This window comes from Mchenga conophoros, linkage group LG12, assembly GCF_057382185.1.
Source record: "Mchenga conophoros isolate Kocher_MC1m ecotype Shallow Benthic linkage group LG12, M_conophoros_male_GT1.1, whole genome shotgun sequence".
In the NCBI taxonomy this organism is placed as follows: domain Eukaryota; kingdom Metazoa; phylum Chordata; class Actinopteri; order Cichliformes; family Cichlidae; genus Mchenga; species Mchenga conophoros.
Window position 1 is genome coordinate 25,600,134 of NC_140537.1, and position 22,215 is coordinate 25,622,348.

At 39.5% G+C, this 22,215-nt stretch overlaps 1 protein-coding gene across 2 annotated transcripts in view; it reads left to right on the forward strand.

The window, feature by feature from the left end:
* Nucleotides 1-1,353: 1,353 nt before the first annotated feature.
* The window catches only part of ghra (growth hormone receptor a), a 30,223-nt gene continuing 9,361 nt past the window's right edge, over nt 1,354-22,215 (forward strand). The window contains exons 1-2 of one of the 2 annotated variants that reach the window (XM_085294765.1): nt 1,354-1,708; nt 9,552-9,670. In XM_085294765.1, the coding sequence (XP_085150891.1) occupies nt 1,704-1,708; nt 9,552-9,670 (124 nt within the window). In that variant the 5' untranslated portion in view covers nt 1,354-1,703. Of the gene's footprint in view, nt 1,709-7,046; nt 7,270-9,551; nt 9,671-22,215 lie in introns of those variants that run through there. The other variant, XM_085294764.1, reaches the window with a different exon arrangement.

The following is a 22,215-nucleotide window of genomic DNA, read 5'->3' on the forward strand; positions in this document are numbered from 1 at the left end:
AAAGATCAGCAGTGAATAATGGCGCACAACACTTGCAAACCTCATTAAAGTTATTTCAGTTCGAGCTTTTTTCCTCTGCTAGTTTATAATTCACAGTATTTATGTTGCATGGGAGCAGCCCTGGTCTCTCACTGAGTGTTTTTATGCGCACTGCAGTTGAACGACATGGAAAAGCCATAGCTATAAGTTGTGGACCTCATAAACAAGAAGAGGACAGGATATAAAAATAAAAGGCCAGCTCCGCTCTGTAAAGACAGGCCAATTCCATATCTTTCTCATCACATCACAAATTATGTCAACACTGCATCAGTGCATTGGCAGAAAGATAAAAAGCACTGGGACCAAGGAAATACAAGCACTCGTTCTCCTCTGTGCCCTCCTCCGTGTCTTTTTCTTTGTCTCAATGCCCCTCTTGCCTAGGTTATTCAGTTTTTGTTAATAAAACTCCAATCATGATATTGGTAATTGGAGTTTGAAGCTCCTTGCCGTTTTAGAGAGCAAGGGTTAGCTCAGCTTTATACATTACACAGCCTGTGATCCGTACTTTCATAATGGGTATGTGGACACTCGTGTGTTGCAGGCTGCAGCTCTCCAAAATTAGGCTTGGGTAGTTTTAATGAGACAGTTGAACTTTTTTTGCATTGATCGCATTTGAGTAATCATCGATTGGAAGTGAAATCATGAACACGTTGGAAAAAATGAAAAGCTCTGTGGCGATAATGAGACAGCGTATATGGATGCAGTGCTCAGGGGGGAAAGCAAACCAGCAGCAACAGCTGGCGCATGAAACGTTATTCACGTGTCGGGGCGGGTCGTCCTTACTAACTGGTTGCTTATGGGTGTGGGGGTTTAGGCCCATTGACAGCTGAAATCCTGGCCGAGCCTCTCTTGGCGTGACGTCTCTGGTGGACACTCCACAGGCTACAGTTTAGGACAGAGTCCCCCCACCATGGAAGTGTCCTGTAGTTAAACGATGTCTCTTTCGCACACAAGGACAGGATACATTGTGGCTTATTCTGATGGTTATATAACCTTTGGGGGGAGAATATACATTACACGTGAAAAAGAAAAGCAAAACGTTTTTTCTTCTAAGACTTTATCATCTAAATAATAAAGAAAACTACATTTCACCGCATTCCTAAATATCTAAAACATTAACAATTAACATAAACAACTATTCTAAACACACCCATTCAACTACAGTACAGTTCGTCTGCTCTAATAAGCTGTTCGTGCAGGTCGCTACTTTCTCTTCACTTTTGCTCTCACCAGAAAGCATGGCAGCGTATTAAAGGGGTTTTATTTTGGAAGTTTGGCCCGGCAGTCATTCTCCCTAGCTGCCCCCTCTGTGGTGGTGGTCAACAGAGCAGAGTGGATTGCTGGCGGATGAGGGCGCTTGATCGCTACGCGAGACACACTGCCCACTTTCTCTGTTTAAGCGACGTAGCGTGTCTCTACCCCTCCAAGTGGTCTAGACGATGAGCAGCAAATAAGGCAAAAACCGCACCAGGAAAGCACGCGTCCGATCCTGAGATTGAGTGATATGTAAAAGTCGTCCCGGTGAGGACTGAGTCGGGCCGAGCAGTCTGCAGTGAAGAAGAAGCAGGACTTGTAACCCGTTAGTGCTTGCGCTGGCCATCAGATGAGCAACTTCTGAAAAGTAAATCTGCGCCGTGCTTGCAGTTTTCAGCTCCACGCTTCGGATGAAGTAAGTTAGTTTATGTTTTTAAAGAGTGAAATGCGTTGTTTGTGCCCATAAAGCTCCACATTTTAAGCATGTTATGCACGTCTCGAGGCTTAGCTTAAATGCAGCACTTCTTTTTTTTACGCAAAAAAAGAAAAAAAAGAAAAAGAAAATCTTTCCAACCCATCACAAACTCATTTGTTCTTCTGGTGCGCACTTTTAAGAGCTTACAGCAGAATCAACAACGAATGGGATTTTTTTTTTCCTGTGCTGCAAATTGGCGTTGCAAGAGAAATTTGGAGAGCTTGGGATGGGATGCCAGCCATAGCTGGATGTGACGGATGTATACTTTTCTATTGTTACCCGTTAAGTCCCGTTAATTACAGCTCCGGGGTGTTTGTACAGTACAGTCCCGCTGTGTTAAACAGCATGCTGACAAATACCGAAACCTCAGTGGAGAAATACAAACATCTGGAATGAGACAGAAGCGCTGGTTCTTTAAAAAGTGATCAAGCTATTCTAAAATGCTCAGAAGGTGCTTGTTTTCTTTGGTGTCTTTGCATGCATCAAATTCAGAATTGAGTGATTATGATATCTGTACAGTTATATCTGTTATTGTAGACGCAAGACATTAGGACAGTGGTTCTGCACAGGCTTCATTGGTGGGCATGTGGGTGGTGGGGGTGGCACACCTGGGGGAAAACGTGGAGTGAATTATATGACTTAAAGGGGGAATAAACAAAAGGAAGAGCTGATGCTGTGATTCTTAACTTTTTAGTTCATCTGAAATTAAGCTGGGATCTTTTTTATTGATAATGATTGTGGAGTGTGAGCTTTCTTTGGCTTCTAAAGTTTGAGAAGTACTGCATGTCGAGTACAAATATTATGATTTTCTCTAGAAATTGGCAGTTTTCTTTTTAAATATTTTCTCTTTTATCCCACCAATATTGAGCTGTGATTTACCTAAACTGCTCAGTTGGAGTCAACACCATCCAAAGACACTCAATATCATATGAAACCAGTACAATAATATTAAGAGGAACTGCAAACATTCATGTAATCAAGCTTCTTACTGACTAAATGACTTCACTGTTTACAATATATTAAGAAATGGTAATTGATTTAGCCTTGCACTAATAGGTTAACCGAGTTTATATCATTCCAGAAAAATGACCACCATCCAAACACCTGCCAAAAGAGTAGTCTGGGACTTTGTTTTTCCTCCTTATTGCGTTTTTATTAACAGCACATGCATTTACCAGTTTCGCAAGCTTCTAATCTCAGTTTGTTTGCTCTTCATCAGTGAACGCTTGACCGTTTTACGAACCACAGGAGAACAATGTTTCTCATTTTGCAGTTTTGATTAGGACGCACACTGCACTCTGATGAGATACACAGAAGGCAGAGTTCCAGCTCTGCTTCTTCTTATTCATCACCCAAAATTTGTGGCCATCTGCACTTTGAGCAGTCCAGGTTGTGTGTTTTTGGTGTGTTTTGTGCCTTTTATTTTCTAGAAGAACCATATTTACTTTCACTTCAGAATCTCATAAATCCATTTGTGCAGTTGCTTGAAAACAGTATTTTACTTTAAAGTTTTACCCATAATCGATTCTCTGTATAAATACAGATATAAAAAAATCGTCGGCAGTGTGTCTTAAACATCACATCAATTTTTATAGATGCATAACTTGCTAATATTCATCCTAATGTAGCTAAAGCATCTTCAGTTGGATGCTTTATTTGATCACTTCTGCATTAATGCAGAGAAAAGCAACGATGAGACATGTGGTGAGAAGCTGTGTAACTACAGCAATTACACACCAGCCCCTACTGTGCAGCTGAAAAGAAATTTCAAAACATGAGGCGAGTAGTTTTAAGAGACATTATTACAGCCATCGGTTTGTGTCTCGCTGTCGTCACACACAACATTAAGTACAGCTGTTATGTTCCAAAACCTCTGACAGCTCAACAGCACTCTGGAAACCATTACATTTTGCACACATCCATGTACACCTGGGCTTCAGTCATGGTTTTCAGAATGTGCTTGTGTGTGTCTGACATACAGAGAGAAACAGCAGATTTAGACCAAAAGGGAAAGGTACATGTTGCACAGATATAATTAGTCCAAATAACAGAGCTGGAAGGGGTTAGACTGGATAGAGACTTGATTCCTTCAAATTAGATTGAACTCCAAAACCTCAACCACTAAATTTGAACTATTCAGTAAATCACAATAAATCATTAAAGCCTAATGGCACAGTTAATTTTCCAGTTCTGATTAATTTTTTTAAAAACTGTCTCTGAAATGGCCAAATTTGACTAGTAGCAGCTTTACCACCGTCAGGCACCTGTAAAAGATGAAAAACCTGATTTTAAAACAGGTTAAAACATAGTCGATAGCGTTAGACAAACCGCTGTATGCCCGCGTGCGCACAAACACAACTGGAAATTTTGTAAAGCAATTTGACTCTGCTGGACTCGTGCTTGTGCTCATTACTTTTGTCATTCTCTCTCTGACACGCATGCTTGATTTTATTTATACACATATGCATGCATATACACACAGACACCCACTCTTTCCCTTGCTGGTCTCCCACACACATAGACATGAGCGGGGTTTGCAGATGTGTGACCTGATCTGCTTCCAGCAGAGACTTTTCTCATGCCAATGTGCTGACTCTGAGTTTTCCGCACTCTCTTATGAAATAAGAGCAGGGGACGTTAGAACCATCCAGTAGCCATATTTATATAGGGAAGTGGACACACAAACATATATGTGCATAGGTTAAAAATTACATATATATTTATATGTACCTAGCTTCTTCACAAATATACTGATTTCCAGACAAATGTATGTAAATACATCCAGCAGCACAAGGCTTATTTAGAGGAGCTGGTTGCTGCTGTTTTCAGGTCCTTACTCTTGTCTGATTGGCTCTGCCGAGGTAGACTCTCACTCACTACCTGGTGTAATGTGCAGACTCATGTGGAAGTGTTACATTTACTAAAATGTTGAGGCTGGGGTTGAAGTTAAGGAAAAATGTTTGCATGCTATCTAGAGATATAACAATTCTGAACCCGAGACTGAAATTGCACTGCAATCATCCACAATAATGCATTGTGGTTCCATTTTTCCTACACCGTGATGCTCCTGTGGAGTTGTTATACCTGGTTAAATTATGCTAGTTTGGTGAAAGCTGTAATGTTTAAAGATTTTTCAGGGCCTAAGTGAACTGGAAATATCTCAAAACAGCATAGTTTAGTTTTCTTTTATTTTTTGTTTTCATGATGATGATTGTCAAGCGATCAGGCCTGTGGTAAAAATAATTTTTTCCACCATAATCATTTTGTGTTGTTCCACCCCTCTAAAGAAAACCCCGTAGCTTTGGCACAGAAACTGACGTATGATTTTGGAGAAGTACACTCCTGCTGATACGTATTACAGGAACCAGTAGTGGGCAAACGCACAACACAGTCATTGTTTGAATAGATTTCGTTAAAATGACTATAATTTCTGCCACAACATTTTCCAAATTATGTTTATTTATTGTCCTTCAGTCACAAAGTATAGCTAAACCATGTTGAGACACAGTGACACGCTCTATGAAACCATAAATAATAAGCCTGTTGGGTTGCTGGTGAGAAAAAAATCCCGGCTCCATAACATTATATTCCACATTTTTCTTGGTTGTTTATGTTTACTTTGTCTTGTTTTGAAGACGATGTAGTTGTCTGGCATCTGGCATCTAAATTATATTTGTTTTAAAGCTTCCCAGGGTGATGATTTTTACTGACATGCTATCATTATTTCATGATTAAAACTGTATGCAGTTAAAGATGCCCTGTAGACGTTTTTCTTCCACAAAAATTCCGTTGTTTACATCACAGATTTTTAAGATTGATTGTATTTTTCTGCTCAGGGGACATCAGAAATCCAATTGCAAAAATAAAATTATGCATAATTTACTGCATGTGTTTGCATCCTGGGGCAGGATACACACAAATCCACTCTTTAAATCACAGTGCTCAAAAACTTTTTAATGTCTCACGCAATTGTTATAAATATTTTGTAGCATTTAGCAGAGTAGCTATGATTTCAAAATTCCACTTTTGTTGTGGAAATGTGAAAATGTTAATTCATTTGCATTCTGTCAAAGTTGAATCACCTCAGGCCATTTAGAGCTTATAAACATTCGTTTTTCTTTAATGCCCCACGAAATAATAAAACACTGAAGTGGGGAAAATGAAAAATGCAGGTCAAATTGCCCAAAGCCTCCCCCCCCCATCTGTTAGTGAATAAAATAATCTTCCTTCTTTTCTTCGTAATCCGAATCAGTGTTTCATGATGGCCTTGAAGACCTTACGGCAGAATTTCTTTCTTGTAATGACCAAATGCTAAATCTCATTTCAAATTTCCTGTTGTATTATATGTGGACATGAGCACAGACTGTTTTGCTGACTTCTGTGTTGTATTGCGAATGTCATTAACATGAAACCAAACTAAGCGGGCCTCTTGGGGTTATTGAGCTTTTAGTTTTCCAGGGTGCTGGTTTTGTCCGATAAATTAACACTCTTCTATCCTCTTACCCAAATAAATTTGGACATTTATGTCTGCAAAGGAGCTTGAGGAGTGCCAGTATGATAAAGACAAAACGTTAGGGCACAGTAGTCCAAAAAACAATGTCATTACTATTACGTTGCCCATATTCTATATACAGTCTATGGTTTGGATGTAGAGTCCTTAAAAAGAAAGTATGGTTCTTTTTCCATTTTAATACAAAAACAAGTTATTGTGGACACTGAAGATAAAAGAAAAAATGTATTTTGGAATGACTTGCTTTTACTCCCCTGCCCTAAGACACAATTCAAAAACACAACAGTGCACATAAGTAAATTTAGAGTATGAAATTAGTGTCCATAGAAAATATTTATTGACTACAAAATGTCAGAGCGCCAACTACACAGTCTTTCTGTTTTTTGCTTTCTCGCTAAAGGAAGCTCAAACTAAACTCTAGCTTGCAACATTGCTCTGCGAGTGTTTGTGTACATGTTGTCCTTCTTCAGTTATAGAAGGGACTAACAGAAACGATGTGTCCTTTCACCCCCTAACCTTTTTTTCTTTGGCTTCTGCCTCCCCTGTCAGCTTCTTTAGAACAAACATAGATGATTATAGTAGATTTAAGGAAACATAGGAGAGGCATGGTGCTGGCAGAGGGGTGCCAAGTCAAGGTCTGCATCTGTGTGCCTTAGTATGTGTGATGTGTTCATGTTGTATGCACGTGTGTGTGTGTGTGTGTGTGTGTGTGTGTGTGTGTGTGTGTGTGTGTGTGTGTGTGTGTGTATGCTTTAGGGCAGAGGTAGTGGGAGGAGGGTTGAGGACGCAGGCCTTAAATGTTTACCAAGGGACCCCAAGAGGCCTGGGTTTAGCCTCCCTCTCTTCTGATTGGCTTAGACAACTCTTCCTGTCAGCCTGTGAGTTTGTAATTGGGTGAGAGAGGAAGAAAAACGGGGGACAGGCTTGCACAAGATGGAGAAGAAGCACCAGCCTTGCCAGGATGTCCACAGATGCTTCCAGATGTGAAAGGGTGAGACTATAGTACGGATTAACATCAGGACATATTTTGGGGTAAAGGGGCCACCTTTGCTCCAATTTAGTACTTTTACTGGAAGAATGTTAAAGAAGTAAAAAAAATTATGCTAAAAAGAAGTGCAATGAACTTAACTTTTCCAAGGGGGAAAAAACAAACAAACAAGCAAAAAAAAAAAAATTTCTTATCTGAAAGTGTTTATCGGACGGGTTAATAATTGTTCAACAGAACGGAAGCCAAAAATATGAAATTCATTTGAGAAACATTTAAGTAAGTCTGCATGAGCTTGCCTCTTGACAGTTCTCTGCCATAAATTCTTGCACTGTGTAACTTGGCTTTATATGACCTCTGGACCCTTGGAAGTCATCAGCACAAATATGACTGACTGCTTACAGTGGACCTGTCTGTTGCCACATTCATTAAAAAATTTGCTACATGTGACGAACCAGAGTTGCAAAATTATGTTGATTCTTGTTTTTTTTGTCCATGTTGCAATGTTTAGTTTTTTGTTGTTTTTTTCCGTTTGTTCTTGCTTTAGTTGTGCTTCATGTTTCAGATTTACTGACATGGATTAAGTCTATCCTTGGACTAAAAGCCTGAAATGAAAACCTTTTCTTTTGTCAAACTGAGATGTTGTTTTCCCTTAAATCTAGACTCTTTGTTTTAATGTGTAATAAATCTAAGCCAAATCAAGTAAATGGATGACTAGTGTGGTAAATATGGGCTAGTGAGCTGGATCCAGACATTTTCTTGTCGCTAGGGTTTTTTAAGATACCAGACTTTTCCAGTCTTGAGCAGTTCCTGTAACCTGTGGGATCTGCAAGATAAGATAAGACAAGATTACATAAGATAGTGTGGAAGATAAGATAAAATGAGATAAGCTTGGATTCAGGAATCTTAAGATACTTGGACCACGTAATTTAGGCAAATGTATCCTGTGGGGATGGGGTTGTTTGCTGCCCAGTAAAGTCGTGGAGCCACAGCTGTAAATAGCCAAGGGTGCGGACTGAAAATTTGGCCTATATTTAGAGTTTGTCTCTAACACTGACTTATTGAGCGTTTTGTGAATTAGCTGCCATCATATTTTCAAATAAATAAACTACTAAAATATATGTTTTACAAAGATGGCAGGAGAGTTTGTGTTAGAACTTTTGTTGGGAAATACAGTTTCTACAAGTTAAGCCTCCACAGCTTTTTCTTTTAAGGATATTTTACCCTTTTTGTGTCATACATTAAAATTGCCATTAATTGCCATACAGGATTTCATAATTAGATCCAAAGTGCCAAAGTCAAACTACTTGTTGGTTTCTATCTAAAATATTTTGGTCTTGAAAAGCCAGTTTGTTGGGTTTGACATTCTTGGCATCATTGTGGATTTAGATAACTACTTTTTGCTTACCCACCAGAAACCGACCCTACAGAAAATGCTAATAACTCTAATTTAGCAAAGATCTATAATTCCCAGCTGATACAAAAGGAACATGATTTCCCAGAAAGTTGGTTCTGTTCAAGCGGATGTGACATTCTCCCACTGCAAATCACAGAATCAAGTTTCCGGAATTTCCTTACCTGGATGATTAAGCATGGATCGGAACATGATTTTATTCACTCAAATGGTGACAGCTATTCCAAACAAATGCTAATTTTTCTTTTTATTTGTTGGAAGTTTTAACTCACATCTGTTTCCACTAATAACTTTAAATGTAATAGTGCATCAGTTTTCCAATACTGACACATTTATCGTTAATAAACCAAAGAAACATGGAGCTAAGTAATGTTTTAAAAACTTGCCCTAGCGCTAATAACAGGCTTTCAGGAGCATATATCTGTCTAATGATGTAATCGACTGTGAAACGAATGGATTTAACCATCTAAACAGTCAGAAGGTAGCGTGTACGTCATGGAAAAGTTATTTCAAGTAGCTGTAACTAATAGAAATGTTACTGAGATCTTTTCTGAAATGATAAAAAATGTTTTCTTTTAGAGTTCACACAAAGCGAAACAACACACGTAAACCCCACCATTCATATTTTCAGCTTTGAAATGCCGTAGCTGTAAACTCCCGTGATAATTCCTTACATCCTGTCCAGTGTTTGGTTTCATGTACACCAACTGAAATAAATAGCGGTCACAAATTGTGCTCACAGGCCAGAGAGAAAAAGATGGCGTTAGTGGGGGAAGGAGGCTAGTTCACATGGGAGTGTCACCATGGAGTTCAGCTGATAATTATAATCACAGTGTCTCTGTCCTCTCTTATTCTATCCTCTGTCTCTCCACAGCATCATGGCTCTCTCACTCGCCTCTAATCTCCTGATTCTTCTCATTCTTTCCTCCCTGGATTGGCTGCCCTCTCCAGGATCTACATTTCTCACAGACTGGGACCACACGACATCATCAGGTAAGTTACTGGTGTTCTTACAGCTTTGTGTCACAACCAGTTAGAGTGAGAAATAACATGTGAGAAAAAAATAATTCTTCTCTCTTTCTATGTTCACCTCATCAAATATTAACAAGTGTGTTTTGCGTGCAGCATGTTGTTGACACTTGTTATCACGTCTTTTGTCAGACATCAGTTGCAGAGTGCTGTTTGTTCAGATTCATGTGGAAAGGTTCACTGTTGAGCAAACGCTGCATTTTCCTGATCTGGCTTGTCAGGCAGGATAGTGATCAATAGACTCGGGGTAAATATATGACTGGGGCTGCTCTGTCAAAGTCCAGGGACAGGATGATGCAGGATGTTCAGCCAGCTAACCCAGGTGCCACTGATCTATCTGAAATAATTAGGTGAAAGAATACTGCAGATGAGGGAATGAGTTGATGTTGCCATAATTTACCTTTTAAAACCAAAAACTTGCAAACAACCACAAAATAAGTGTGAAATAATGAATTGACATTTTAGCCCAATGATAGAAACAACTACAACTAAGGTAAAAGTGTCAAACCTGGAAAATAAAAATGGTGCTTATTCTGCAACAAACAGGTTTGAGAAATTCCTAGCAACCCCCAAAAAGTGATCAGTCGAAGGTGGTCAAGAGGAAAATCTCTTGTGCAGCAGTGTCTGCATTCCTGGACGTATTTTATGAGGATTACTTCTGGAAGACGGATAAGAAGGCATTTTGTGACCAAAGTTTTTTATTGCAGATGGACCTGGTTCAGCTTGGATAAAACAGAATTGACTCTTGTTCAAGCAATGAATCAGTACATTGTGGATTTAAGGCATCTATTGGGATTATAGTTGTGCACATTTGGATGAAAAGACTTTATTTCCATCCAAATTAATTGGCTGTAGTTTATTATGGTAAGGATTGTAGTCCAAAAAGATTGAGTTAGCAGCTTAACCATCAGCAGGCAGCTTAATTCTGTCTTAATCTGTTGATTGAATGTTTTTGTTTGATCCAGAGAAAGGCCTATAATTGAAATCAGATGCTCAATACATTTGCATACATTTAATGACGCTTAAAGCGTGCAAACCAGTTATATTTTGGCAAGGTAGTGTGCTCTGAGTATATTCTTAGGTGCATCTGTTCATTGCCATTAAAAAGTGAGCCAGACAGCATGAGTCAGTGACCTGAGATCTCCAGGCCATCTCTGGGCAGCCTGCTGGCTGCTGCAGCACCTGTTGCCAGAATGTTAAGCATGCATATTACCTGGAGAAACATTAGTGGAATTTAAACTGTTTGATTTTGGCCCTGCACTTGCACGTGCACGTATTACATGCAAACTATTTATCATTACCTTAGATTTGCATTAGTAAAATCTCTCTCTATACTTGGATTGCCTTTGAAAAAGAGCACCTAAGCATCGCAGCACATCATGTCTGCATGGTTATGGAAGGTATGGCATGCCTTATATGCTATTTTAAGTTATTAATAGTGCAGTTGACAGCATTGGACAATTTATTTCCCTCTTGTTTTTACAGTGCTTTTGATGTAGGTGACATTTAATAGTGTGCAGTGTTTTCCTGCTTTTAGAATGCAAACTCAGATTGCTGTAAGCAGAGAGTACAAAGAGCCTGCAGATCATTATGTTCAAGAAAACACAGCTTGATTGTCTTATTTATCAGTACACAGTTTTATTGATTGCGTAACCAATAAATGGAATCAAGCAGTAGTTTTAGTTTTGTAATTTTGCCATATCTTCGGTATTCTTAAACAGGGAAATAGCTTGCCAATTTACTAAGACATTTCATCTTCCTTTGTATGGGTTTAATGAGAAACAGATGGAAAAATACCACTGGAATCCACCGAAGAATGCCAACTCATCGTGTTTTCTCCGGTCAAATTAAGATCAAGTCCACACTAGTGCGTCTTTTCTATTTTTTTTTTCCATTTGCTGTTATGCAATCTGCAGCAATCTGAAACACAGTGACAATAAATTAACGTTTCACCATCTTTTATCTAGCTAAAGTTCTTCTCTTTCCCTCATTTAAAGTTTTTTTTCCTATAAAAATAATTGATTCCTACTTTAAAATGTCTTAGAAGTAACTTTCCACCTTTGACTTCTTTAGTGTGCGGGGGTCAGGCCCCCTCCAACGGTCTGTTCACTGCTCTAAAACTACTTTATATTTAATTATGGCAAGTTGCAATTCAGTCATACATGTTCAGGATGGTACACAGGCTCTCTAGGTTGATTTTTATAGCAGGAATAAGTGGAATCAAGTTTGAAAGTTCAAGTGCTGAACATATTGTTATTTCTCTTCCCGATGCCAGTACTGGTGCAAAAGAAACCGTTCTTTCTCAGATTTTTGTTGTAAATCAGTCCATCTTCTTTGCCTCGGGCCTGAATTGTTATTTATAGTTGAGGTTCGTGTTACGGGTTATAATTTCTATGCCTTCCCGTGATTGTTTTCATATATTTTCTGATGTGGCAGGAGGAGGCGAGGAAGCAGGGAAAGGTACGTAGTTCAGGTAATAAATTTGGTGTAGCTGAGACTAATGTCTGAGGATACATTTTGAGCTCTGTGTCTTTGCCCTTGGGCCTTTTGACGTTGTTAACAAAGTGGATCAAATATCTTTATCTCTGTCACTTTTACAGTACCATTCTGATAAGCTCTCAGGAAAAACTGCTGATAACCAGGTGATGTCAAAACCATTGAACATTCTGTTTGGTTCACCTCAAATGTTGAAATGGTTCCCAGTGACCACTGTGGTAGTTCAGTCCTGGTCTTCCTCAACAACCGTTAAAACATCTGTAAACACAAAGCAGCCTGTGATAGCATGAGCAAACACATGCAGCCTGTGCCTTTCCCAAGCTCACCACTGCACAACTTCCAATCTGGACAGCTGCTCTTCTCACTACGGCTTAAATGGAAAATGCTTTGCATGGGCTTTTTTATATACCTAAAAAATAACGCTTACAGTAAGAATGCAGTCTTGTGCAGTATGTGAGCCACCCTCAGCATTATGCTTTTGGAGTTGTTTAAAATCATTTTGTTGCTCTGCTTATGGACTTAAAAGAGTCTTCCTGGAATTCTGTGTCTGCAGCATATTTATGTCTGTTGTTAGGCGAGCCACAGAACAAGCCAAGAGTAGACATTTGGAGATGCTCCTATGTAGTTAAAGGCTTACCATAGTGATTATAGGCTGTGTTAGTCATTTCATTCTATCTATCCTTGCTCACATATACACTCACACACACTTTCCTTTTTCTTTTCTTTTCTTCCACAACCTTCCTTCCTTGATTGTCTGTGTGGCTCAAAAGGACCTCACTCCTTAAGCGCATAGATTGATTCTGTTCAACAGGGCTGTGTTCCTTACCACAGAGGTGGTAGCTAGTGGTAACCGTGCAGAGGTTTGGTCCATCTGGCTTGTACACACAATCCACAGTTACATCTGCTTCAACGACAAGCGGTGGGTGTGAGCTTCAAAGTTGGGGCCTTGTGTGGGTAATGGTGCCTGAAGTTAAACACAAAGTTGGAAGAGCAGAAGAGAGACATGCATATTGTAGATAGCAGAAGCTGAGGGGAATTCATGGTTGGGAAAGTGCTGTGTGATGGAAGCAATGCTGCAAAGAAGACTAATTTAACATTTTGCATGCAGGAAAATTTGCCCTGATTTTCATATCTGTACATTGAATAGGAAAGTGTCATAAGCTGCAGGATGGATGGAGGAATACCAGAGGATAGATTAAAAAACATTTTCACACATCAGCAACAGTCCTGGACTGTTGTCTGCATTTCCTGGCAGAGAGACAAGAATTCAAATACCTGACTCTGACAGCTTGGACATTAAAATGTCTTTTCTCTGCCATGTCCAGAGTTCAAGGTCCATGTGGTCTGATTAAGCGCATGTGACACTAGAGCAGGTAAATCCGATGCATGCGCAGCAAATGAGCAGTTGCCATCTGACCCGACTCTTTGCACTCACTACCCAGGCAAGCACGCTTTCCTACACCGGAGTGCTGCCAGTGGCGAGAATGCATCTCATGCGGTGTATCTCCCGCTACACTCGCATAGATAACTGCAGTCGCTGTGCCTCGTTCTCTAATGTGATTGGAAATGGTCTTACTTTGCGCACTAAATACGTTTACACGACAAATTGTTGATTCACAAGAATCAGAAGAGTTGTTTTGAAATTGTGCTCATTATATGGAGTCTTCATACTGCAAATAAAGGACTGAGAGTTGTGAAAGTGGGAAGGTTGCTTTAAGACAGAAAGCTTCCAATTAAAGAAAAAAACTAAATGAAAATAAAGTGTTTTTTCAGGGGAGATAATAATTAAGAAGAAAAATGACAGCTATGGTGTGTTCACACCAAATGCAAAGCCAAGTTTCACTTTGCATTACTCACATACAAATACAGTAGATGGATTTTTTTTTTGGAAAACCACAAATATTCATCACACAGTAGGAGTGAAACTGTTACCAGGGGCCCGTTCTTCGTACCTCGCTAAGTAAGTTAGCTGGATTTGATTGTTGACGATTTCGCGCGATCCTGGATCCTTCGGTTCTCCGAAGCTCATCCGGGACTTGCTGTCATAGCAACAGATCCGTAAGCGTAAACCTGCTCGGGAGCAGGTTTACTTTATGTAAACAGGATTAGATCGCGGCCACTCAGGTATGTCCGCTTCATTTATACGAAAGCAACAGCGATATTTTACCACTGTTTGTCCATAAATAAATATTATCAATGTAACTAAAGATAATGCAGTACTTGATCCTTTTATTGATGTCACACAGATACATACAGGTCATTTCCTAAAAAAAGGGAAATGTACTATTAATCATTCTATTTCATGTATTTGATTATTTCAGATGTAATTCATATTTTAGAGTAGTAATTGTAAATTACGTCGTGTAATCAAGATGAGAGACCACGGCTATAAAAGCGAAGGTGGATTTGGGAAGCCTGTCGCAGCCATGTCCTGTCCGTGTACGCGAGCCACCCATTGCGGAAGGTGCAAGATTGACAAGGAGAGTCCTCAGAATTCAGCGTATATTGCGGGATAGACAGGATCCTTTAGCTCAGCGCGACAGTGTGCTCATAGAGAGATATTGATATTCCCGTGAGGGTATTATTTACTTAACCAACTTGTTGACGAGGGGGTGCAGGACCACCACCTGTCTTTTTTTGCTCTGTCCTTTTCTTGGTTGCTGTTATAAACAAACAAACAGATTATTTCAGGGTCTCTTTGCAAGAGACTAAAAGCAATATAAGTGATAAATATTACCATTCTGTAGAATATTCTTATATTTCACTTTTACTTGTTCCCATGTTCTAGTGGGTCCTGTCGTGGCTCTAATGTGAAAGAGGATATAATGTAATATGATATAATAAATTTACCCTACCGCCTACTGGTGTTGGCCAGAGGGGCCGATGGCGCGATATGGCAGCCTGGCTTCTGCCAGTCTGCCCCAGGGCAGCTGTGGCTAAAACACTCGACTTCCCGCAAGTCGAGCTGCCCGAGATTCACAGAATTAACAGATAATGTTACATTTTTGTGATTTATATCTTATCAGGACGATAGAATTCTTATATCGGGATATGAGATTTTGGTCATATCGCACAGCCCTAGTCCCAGATACAAAGAACTGTAAGAAAAGCCTTAAAGAAAGTTTGCTAACAATCGTGAATATAGCAGAAAACATAAATAAAAACCTATAGGCTAATTGAATACCAGCTAACCTAGAAATTATGTCTTTATTTCACCTCCCTACAGTGTTGATGTATCACACTGTAATAGAGATTTGATTTGTCCCATATGAGGATCTCTGACACCCTCCAGTACAAAGTCCAAAGAACAAAATTAGGAGCAAGAACAACACTTGTTCTTTACTTGAACGTGGACATAATATGACATAACTAAGCTAAATCTGTGAGCTGTAATGGCATTAGAGAAGATTAACATCATTAGTCACTGTGACTACAATAAGCTGACTGGGTCACTACGCGGCTAAACACACCGGGCTGTGTCTCAGGGACTTCAAAGCTATGAACATTGTCATGAGGCTCAGATGAATCTAGAACTTGACATCCAGTCAAGCTTCAAACGAGAAGAAGCCCCATTGCATGTTCTGTTGTGTTACTGAGCAGAGAGGCAGGATGTATTCAAGGAACAGAACAATGGCATATTTTTTGTCGCTTATTGTTTTCAAGGTGTAAGTTTAGTGCATATGCATTTGTGTGTGTCCATGCACTTGAGTATGGAACTGCATGTGCAAGCTGGGAGTTATTTATATCACCTATTTACATTCCGTTGTTTGTATCCTGTTGCAATCGCTCACCTTTCTCCCGCTCTCTTCTGGCCTGCTTCTCGCTCTTACTGGCTCTGTCAAGAGTTGCACCATGTCCTAAGTCACTATGTAACCTTCACCATTAAGCCCAGTTTGGAGCTTGTAATTTTCATTGCCTGTTTTATTTGAAGATGACGAAGATGTATGAGAGTATTATGAATATGAAATAAATTTCTTCTAGACTTTGTCCTCAAATTTTTCTCTCTGATTCTTTCTTTTCCTCGTCATCCAAGACATGTTCCCATGGAAAAAAAATTACGTTGTGTGCTGCACACAGTTATACTTCTACCGTGTGTGCGCCTGTGCATGTGTGCGTGTGTCTTTGGGCTCTGGTGCAGGGATATAATGTAGGACTTGGCATGTGCAGACTGACAGGCACTTTTACTCTTAGCACAGTGTCAGCATGTGCTGCCAACTTCTCCATCTGGATAACAGAAATACACACAAACACAAACAGAATGATGGCGTTGGAAAAAAACGATCATATGGCAGAAGTTGGTGCTGAACAGCCAGAAAGGTCTCAAGTTTGCTAGGCAGGTACTACGGCTCAACACCTGCCAAGAATAGATGTGTAATAGACATGGGGAGCGTAGAATAAGGCATATGTGAAATGACTGGAAAACTAGCACTTTCAAACACAACCCCAATTCCAAAACTGTTGCAACACTGTGCAAAATGTAAATAAAAAAAGAATTAAATGATTTACAAATCTCATAAACATGTTTTATTCACATAGAACACAGAAATCACTGTCTGCGAACTGTGTTCAAAGATGGTCTTCTGTGGAAGTGTTCCTGAGCTCAGTCAGTGACTTCTATGACAGGATCATTCCTGCTTTTAGTGCAGTGCTGCCTGAGAGCCCGGGTATCCGTTATTGATTTTTATCCATGTCTGTTGCTTACAGAGATTTCTCCAGATTCTCTGTCTGTTTTGATGACATTATGTACTGTCTTTGCAATTTTACATTGAGAAACCTTATTCTGAAATAGTTTCACATTGTAGACACAGTTTGTTGCAGACTGGTGAATTTCTTGCTTTCTCTACTCCAGAGAATCTCCGTCTTTCTAAGATGTTCTTTTTGTATCCAGTTGTGTTACAGTTTTTTCTGATTGCTTAAACCCTAACTGTGATTCCTGTAGCACAATCTCTAAAACTATTCAGACTTATAGCAAAACCACTCACTGAGTTTGCAAAACTAAAAGCACATAAACTGCTTTGCACTCAGTTTGCAATTTTGTAACACACACTTTGCAAGACTGTAGGCACAATTCACTGCACAACACTCAATTACCAAATTTCCAACACACTCCTAGCAAAAGTATACACATGTATGGCTATCATTAACACTAATTTGCCAACTGTCTGGCACACTTTCACATGTGAAAACTTTTTTAGATAATTAGTTCACTTTGCAATCAGCCTAAGCACTATAATACAGGTAAGCTGTGTGTGCGGAGTACAATGGAGGGAGCAGAAAGAGTGAGAAGTAGAGGAGGCCGAGGAAGAGGACGTGGAGGTGAAGAAGTAGGATGAAGAGGACGACAAGGACAAGGAGGAGCAAGAGGAAGACGAGGAGGGAGGAGAGGAAGATGAGGAGGGGTGAGAGGAAGGGTAGGAAGAGTAAGAAATAGAATCACTGATGACATCAGAGCTACAATAGTGGACCATGTAATCAACCGTGGAATGACCCTGAGGGTAGCTGGCCAACGGGTCCAGCCTAACTCGAGCCGCTACACTGTAGCAAGTACCATAGGGACATCTTGAAATGAGAATCGGTGAGTACAGTCACTTCGCACAAAGATTTGTAGCACTGCCATATGCCAATGAGAAACACACCAATACCATTGATGTAAAAATACTGAAATTGTTACTTTACAGAATTGCTAGATGACCAGATGCTGGGGCAGAGGAAGCATGTTCACTGCAGACCAAGTAACCCATATAGTCATTATGGCGATTGCAAATAATCCTATACTTGGAAATAAACACTTGTGTTTGTTTTGATGTGTTTGAATAAACACCAGTACTTGAAGTTTGGATCCCTCTATGCTTATGGATCTATGACAGCAGTATGAGCTCAAACTGACATAGCCTACCTTGTGCACAGAGAAAGCAAAAGCCAGATGTGTTTTGTATTCATACCATCAGTGTGCAGTTGGCGCATTGTGTGCTTAGTAGATGATGGCTTGTGTGTACTGTTTGATACGGAAACACCATTTTTACGAAGGTGTGAAGAGTTAATCTAGCTGTGTTTGCTTTTGCAAGAGAACTACAATGTTTTGATTATTGGGTGACAGGTTTTCTTATTTGTGTGAAGAGTTTTGCAAAATTAGCCAATAGTTACAATAAATGTGCTTAAGCAATCAGAAAAAACTGTAATTAGTTGCAAAATGCTATTCCAGCTGTTTCTTTGTAATACCGTTTAGTTTTCCAGCCTCTACTTGCGCCTGTCCCAACTTTTTTAGAAACTTGTTGCCAGAATCCCCCCCTCCTTTTTTCTTTTTCAAATTTTCTCAGTTTAGATATTTAATATCTTTTCGTTTTTTGGTTAATAAATATTGGTTTATGCAGTTTGCAAATCATTAAATTCTGTTTTTACTTACATATCTCACATTGTCACAACATTTTTAGCATGGGGGTTTATGCTAAATTATTTTACAATTGTGCTGTTTAAGTTATAGTTTTACTCCTATAAATGTTATCATTTATATTTATGGTTTAAATGAATACTTCCAGAAACAAGGCTGCTTTTAGTGTCATGTCATTTTATGGGGTTTTTCTGTGGTCAACTGAGAGCAGACTCTTGAGTTATGTGAACAATGTGACTGGGGACAACAGGTTCAGTTGGCAGGTCTGTGTGTTCTCTTAAAGTACAGGGCAACCAAATCATTTTTAAACTAAAACCACAATGAAGAGACATCAAGAAGTTCTCATTTACATGTCTTTTTGGCATTGTTTATAGTGATCATAAGTAAGAAGTGGACAAAAATACCTAAACATGTGCCCGAACAAAAAGTCCCAAGTAATAGATGTAGCCCACAATATGGGGTAAACAGGGCTAAAGAGCTTTACGGTTGACAAATGTAATGGAACATTTACATGGAAATCTATTAGTGCGAATCTAATTCATGATAAAACAAAATCATAAACTTTTACGTTTTCACAAAGATACAGAAAGTAGTTTTTAAAAAAATGCTAAGGCATTTCTGTCATTATGACATGATCAAAGTATCTTAGCTAACCATATGTATTTCATTTTCATGCTCCTTATGCATCAGTCAGTAACTACTAATATTTGCACACATGAAGAGTGTGCAAAGAGTAATGGACCCAAAACTGAACCCAGGGGAACGTCACATGGGGTGACAGTTGGGACAGATTATAAATGATCTGCAGCGTATAAACAGTCGCCTACACTGACTTAGTTTGCCTTTATTAATAGAAATATCGATTAAAAGAAAATGCTGCTCTGATTTAATTTCAAAACATCTCTTTTCATCAAGTGACATTTGTAGTACCGGCTAATGTTTGTTTTTTAGTGGCGTCACTCTTCCTTCTTCGTTTTCCATCACATCTCGCTGTTCCTTTAGTCAGCCTTTTGGAGCATGACTAACCTCAACATTAACTTAAATCTGCAAATGAGCTGGAAAAGGTGATCATTCCACTCCTCATTACAATCGAGCATTTCGCAGTGCGGTAACAGGTAAATGCTGGTTGCACCTTTTTCTCTCGCCTTTTTCAGTTCTGTTTGCCAGCCGATGTGAGAGCCTAGGGCCGAGTGCTTTATTTAGGTTTCTTAGTGGATTTAAACCCTAATGGCTAAAGCTGACATGGAGGTAGATAAATGGTTTCCTAGCTCCTCTACACAGACTGATGAAGAGAGGACGTGAAGCTAAGAGCTGTTTATCAGTCTCAGCTGCACATCCACGTGGACAGACAGATACATATGGACAGCCAGGATGAGGCAGTACACCCACACACACACATGTACACACACATGTACACACACATACGCACACACATGTTCAAATTAGTTTTCTTCTTCCAGCCACAGGCTTTCAGCTCATTTAGTACCTGGCAGGTGCAGGCAGGATTTAGCTTTCCATTACTGAAACTCAAGTATAGTTATATATGTAGTTATATATGACTACATGCTGATAATGTGAGCACAGCCTTAAAAAAATATTACAAGCCTATGTAGTCAGGTAATCAACATCCTCCTGTCAAAACATTACCCCTGGCTTGTGAGTCAGTTACAGCTGGAACGGTCCAGTTTTTATCCTTTGAAATACTGAAAAGGAGGAAATGAGAGAGAATGACAAAATTAGAGTGTGACCCTCCAGGTGTTGCGGCTCAACCTTTCACCTTTGACATGGTTTTAAGTTCAAAAAATGCAAATAGCTTTTTAAAAATACGGCATTGCTCTTTGACCTCAAGATTCTTCTTCTCTCGCAGACAAGAATAACAACTGGAAGATGAAACGCGTAAAAAAAAAAAGCACGTCTTATTACGTAATTATTGATGATCATAAAAAGTCTTGTGAGTTGTGAGTAACCCCAAACATTTTCAGACGTGTAAGTACCAATCAATACAAATTATTATCCCCCCAAATTTACAGCCCATATAAAAACCCTAGGACCTTAGAAGTTTTGCTTCTGTAGTATCCTATTCTTCTGTAGTTCTAAGGCCTTCTTGCATTCAGCGTCTGCAGAAAGCTCTTTGATGGTTGCAGCTGGAATTTGTTGGATGGGGAAGGGAAGCCGAGCTGAAATAGCAAACCTCGGGGAAGCACAACAGCGTGCAAAAGGTGAAGGGAGGTGGGAAAGGCACAACTGCACAGGAATGCAGAGAATTATGAGGTTATACTGGCACCAAATAGCATGGAAACGAAGTAGGTTTATATTCCACGTGAATAAATGGTGTGTGCGTTGACTGCCCTGCCTGAGTTGGTCTTGTTGATAGCTTGTCTTGTTGTAGTTAGATGTGTGTAAGTTGAATCAGGATGCATGCTTGGTAGGTGTATGTCTGTATGCAGATGCCAGTAACGTGCCTTTCTTCTTCTTCTTCTTCTTCTTCTTCTTTTTTTTTTTTTACAAGTGAACAATCTTTAACGAGTCTGTGTGGAGATATGTTTTGGTTTTATGTTTAGAAACTATCAGCTCCAGTTGGTCTGTAATTTCTTTCCCCTGTGTTTTGATGCATGTTTATGTTCTAGGTCTGTGTGTGATTTATAATGCAGGCAGTGAGAAGAGAGAGCTGGCGGAGAGCCAGTGGAGCAGAAATCAATGGTACTTTCAGCTGCTTATTTATGGTTGCACCAAACTCTGGGACTCTATATTCTCCTGGGCGAGAAACTGATCTCCGACAGGAGCGGGGGGGCTGGGAGGGAGGAGGGGTTAGGTTGTTACGAAATGTTTGGACACATCGAAACGTTAGCAGCATAATACTTTTTTAGCAAGTTCTTTTTTTTTTCTACTCGTATGTGCGCGCAATGATATTCATGGGATTCACAGGGTAGCAGCAGCGGTTGTTAAAAGAAAGGAATAAAATATTTCTGGCACATTTACAAGTTTGTATTTGTGCATTGTTTCAGAAATCATGTGGAAGCATGCCATGGAAGCATTTTCCATTTGTCTAGCAACTCTTTGAGTATAAATAATGCAGGATTACACTTAATACCCAGAGCTCATCTGATAGTCTTTAAATGTGGATTGTAACCTTAAGGTGCTATTATCTGTTGTGTTTTTATTGTTTTCAACTGTGGCAAGTTTCTGCAATTCTGAGGTTAAGATTAGATTTCAGCAAGTTTACTCAGCCTTTCCGTGAAAAAGTGATGTCTGACACCACCAGAAGTCATGATATTAGTGCAATTAAAGGTGACTGAGCTGTAAAAGGCTCACGCAGTATTGGTGTCACACTACCGGGCAAGAGGGCGGATGGGCAAGTGGTGCAAAGTTTGTGAATGTTATAACTCGAGAACAAGGAGACATAGGAGCTTCAAAATGATATTATAGGTGCATCTACTAAAAATCTCAGATGAGTTAGAACCTCAGTGACCTCAAGGTCAAGGTTTCTGAATATCTCGTGAAGTTTATAACTAGAGAACAAGGCGAAGTAGGATTTTCAAGGAATGGAATATTGGTGGGGGAAAAAAAAGAAGATGTACTTCTGCGAAAATTCAAGTTACTTTTGCAGAGTCCTGAAAAAGTTTTG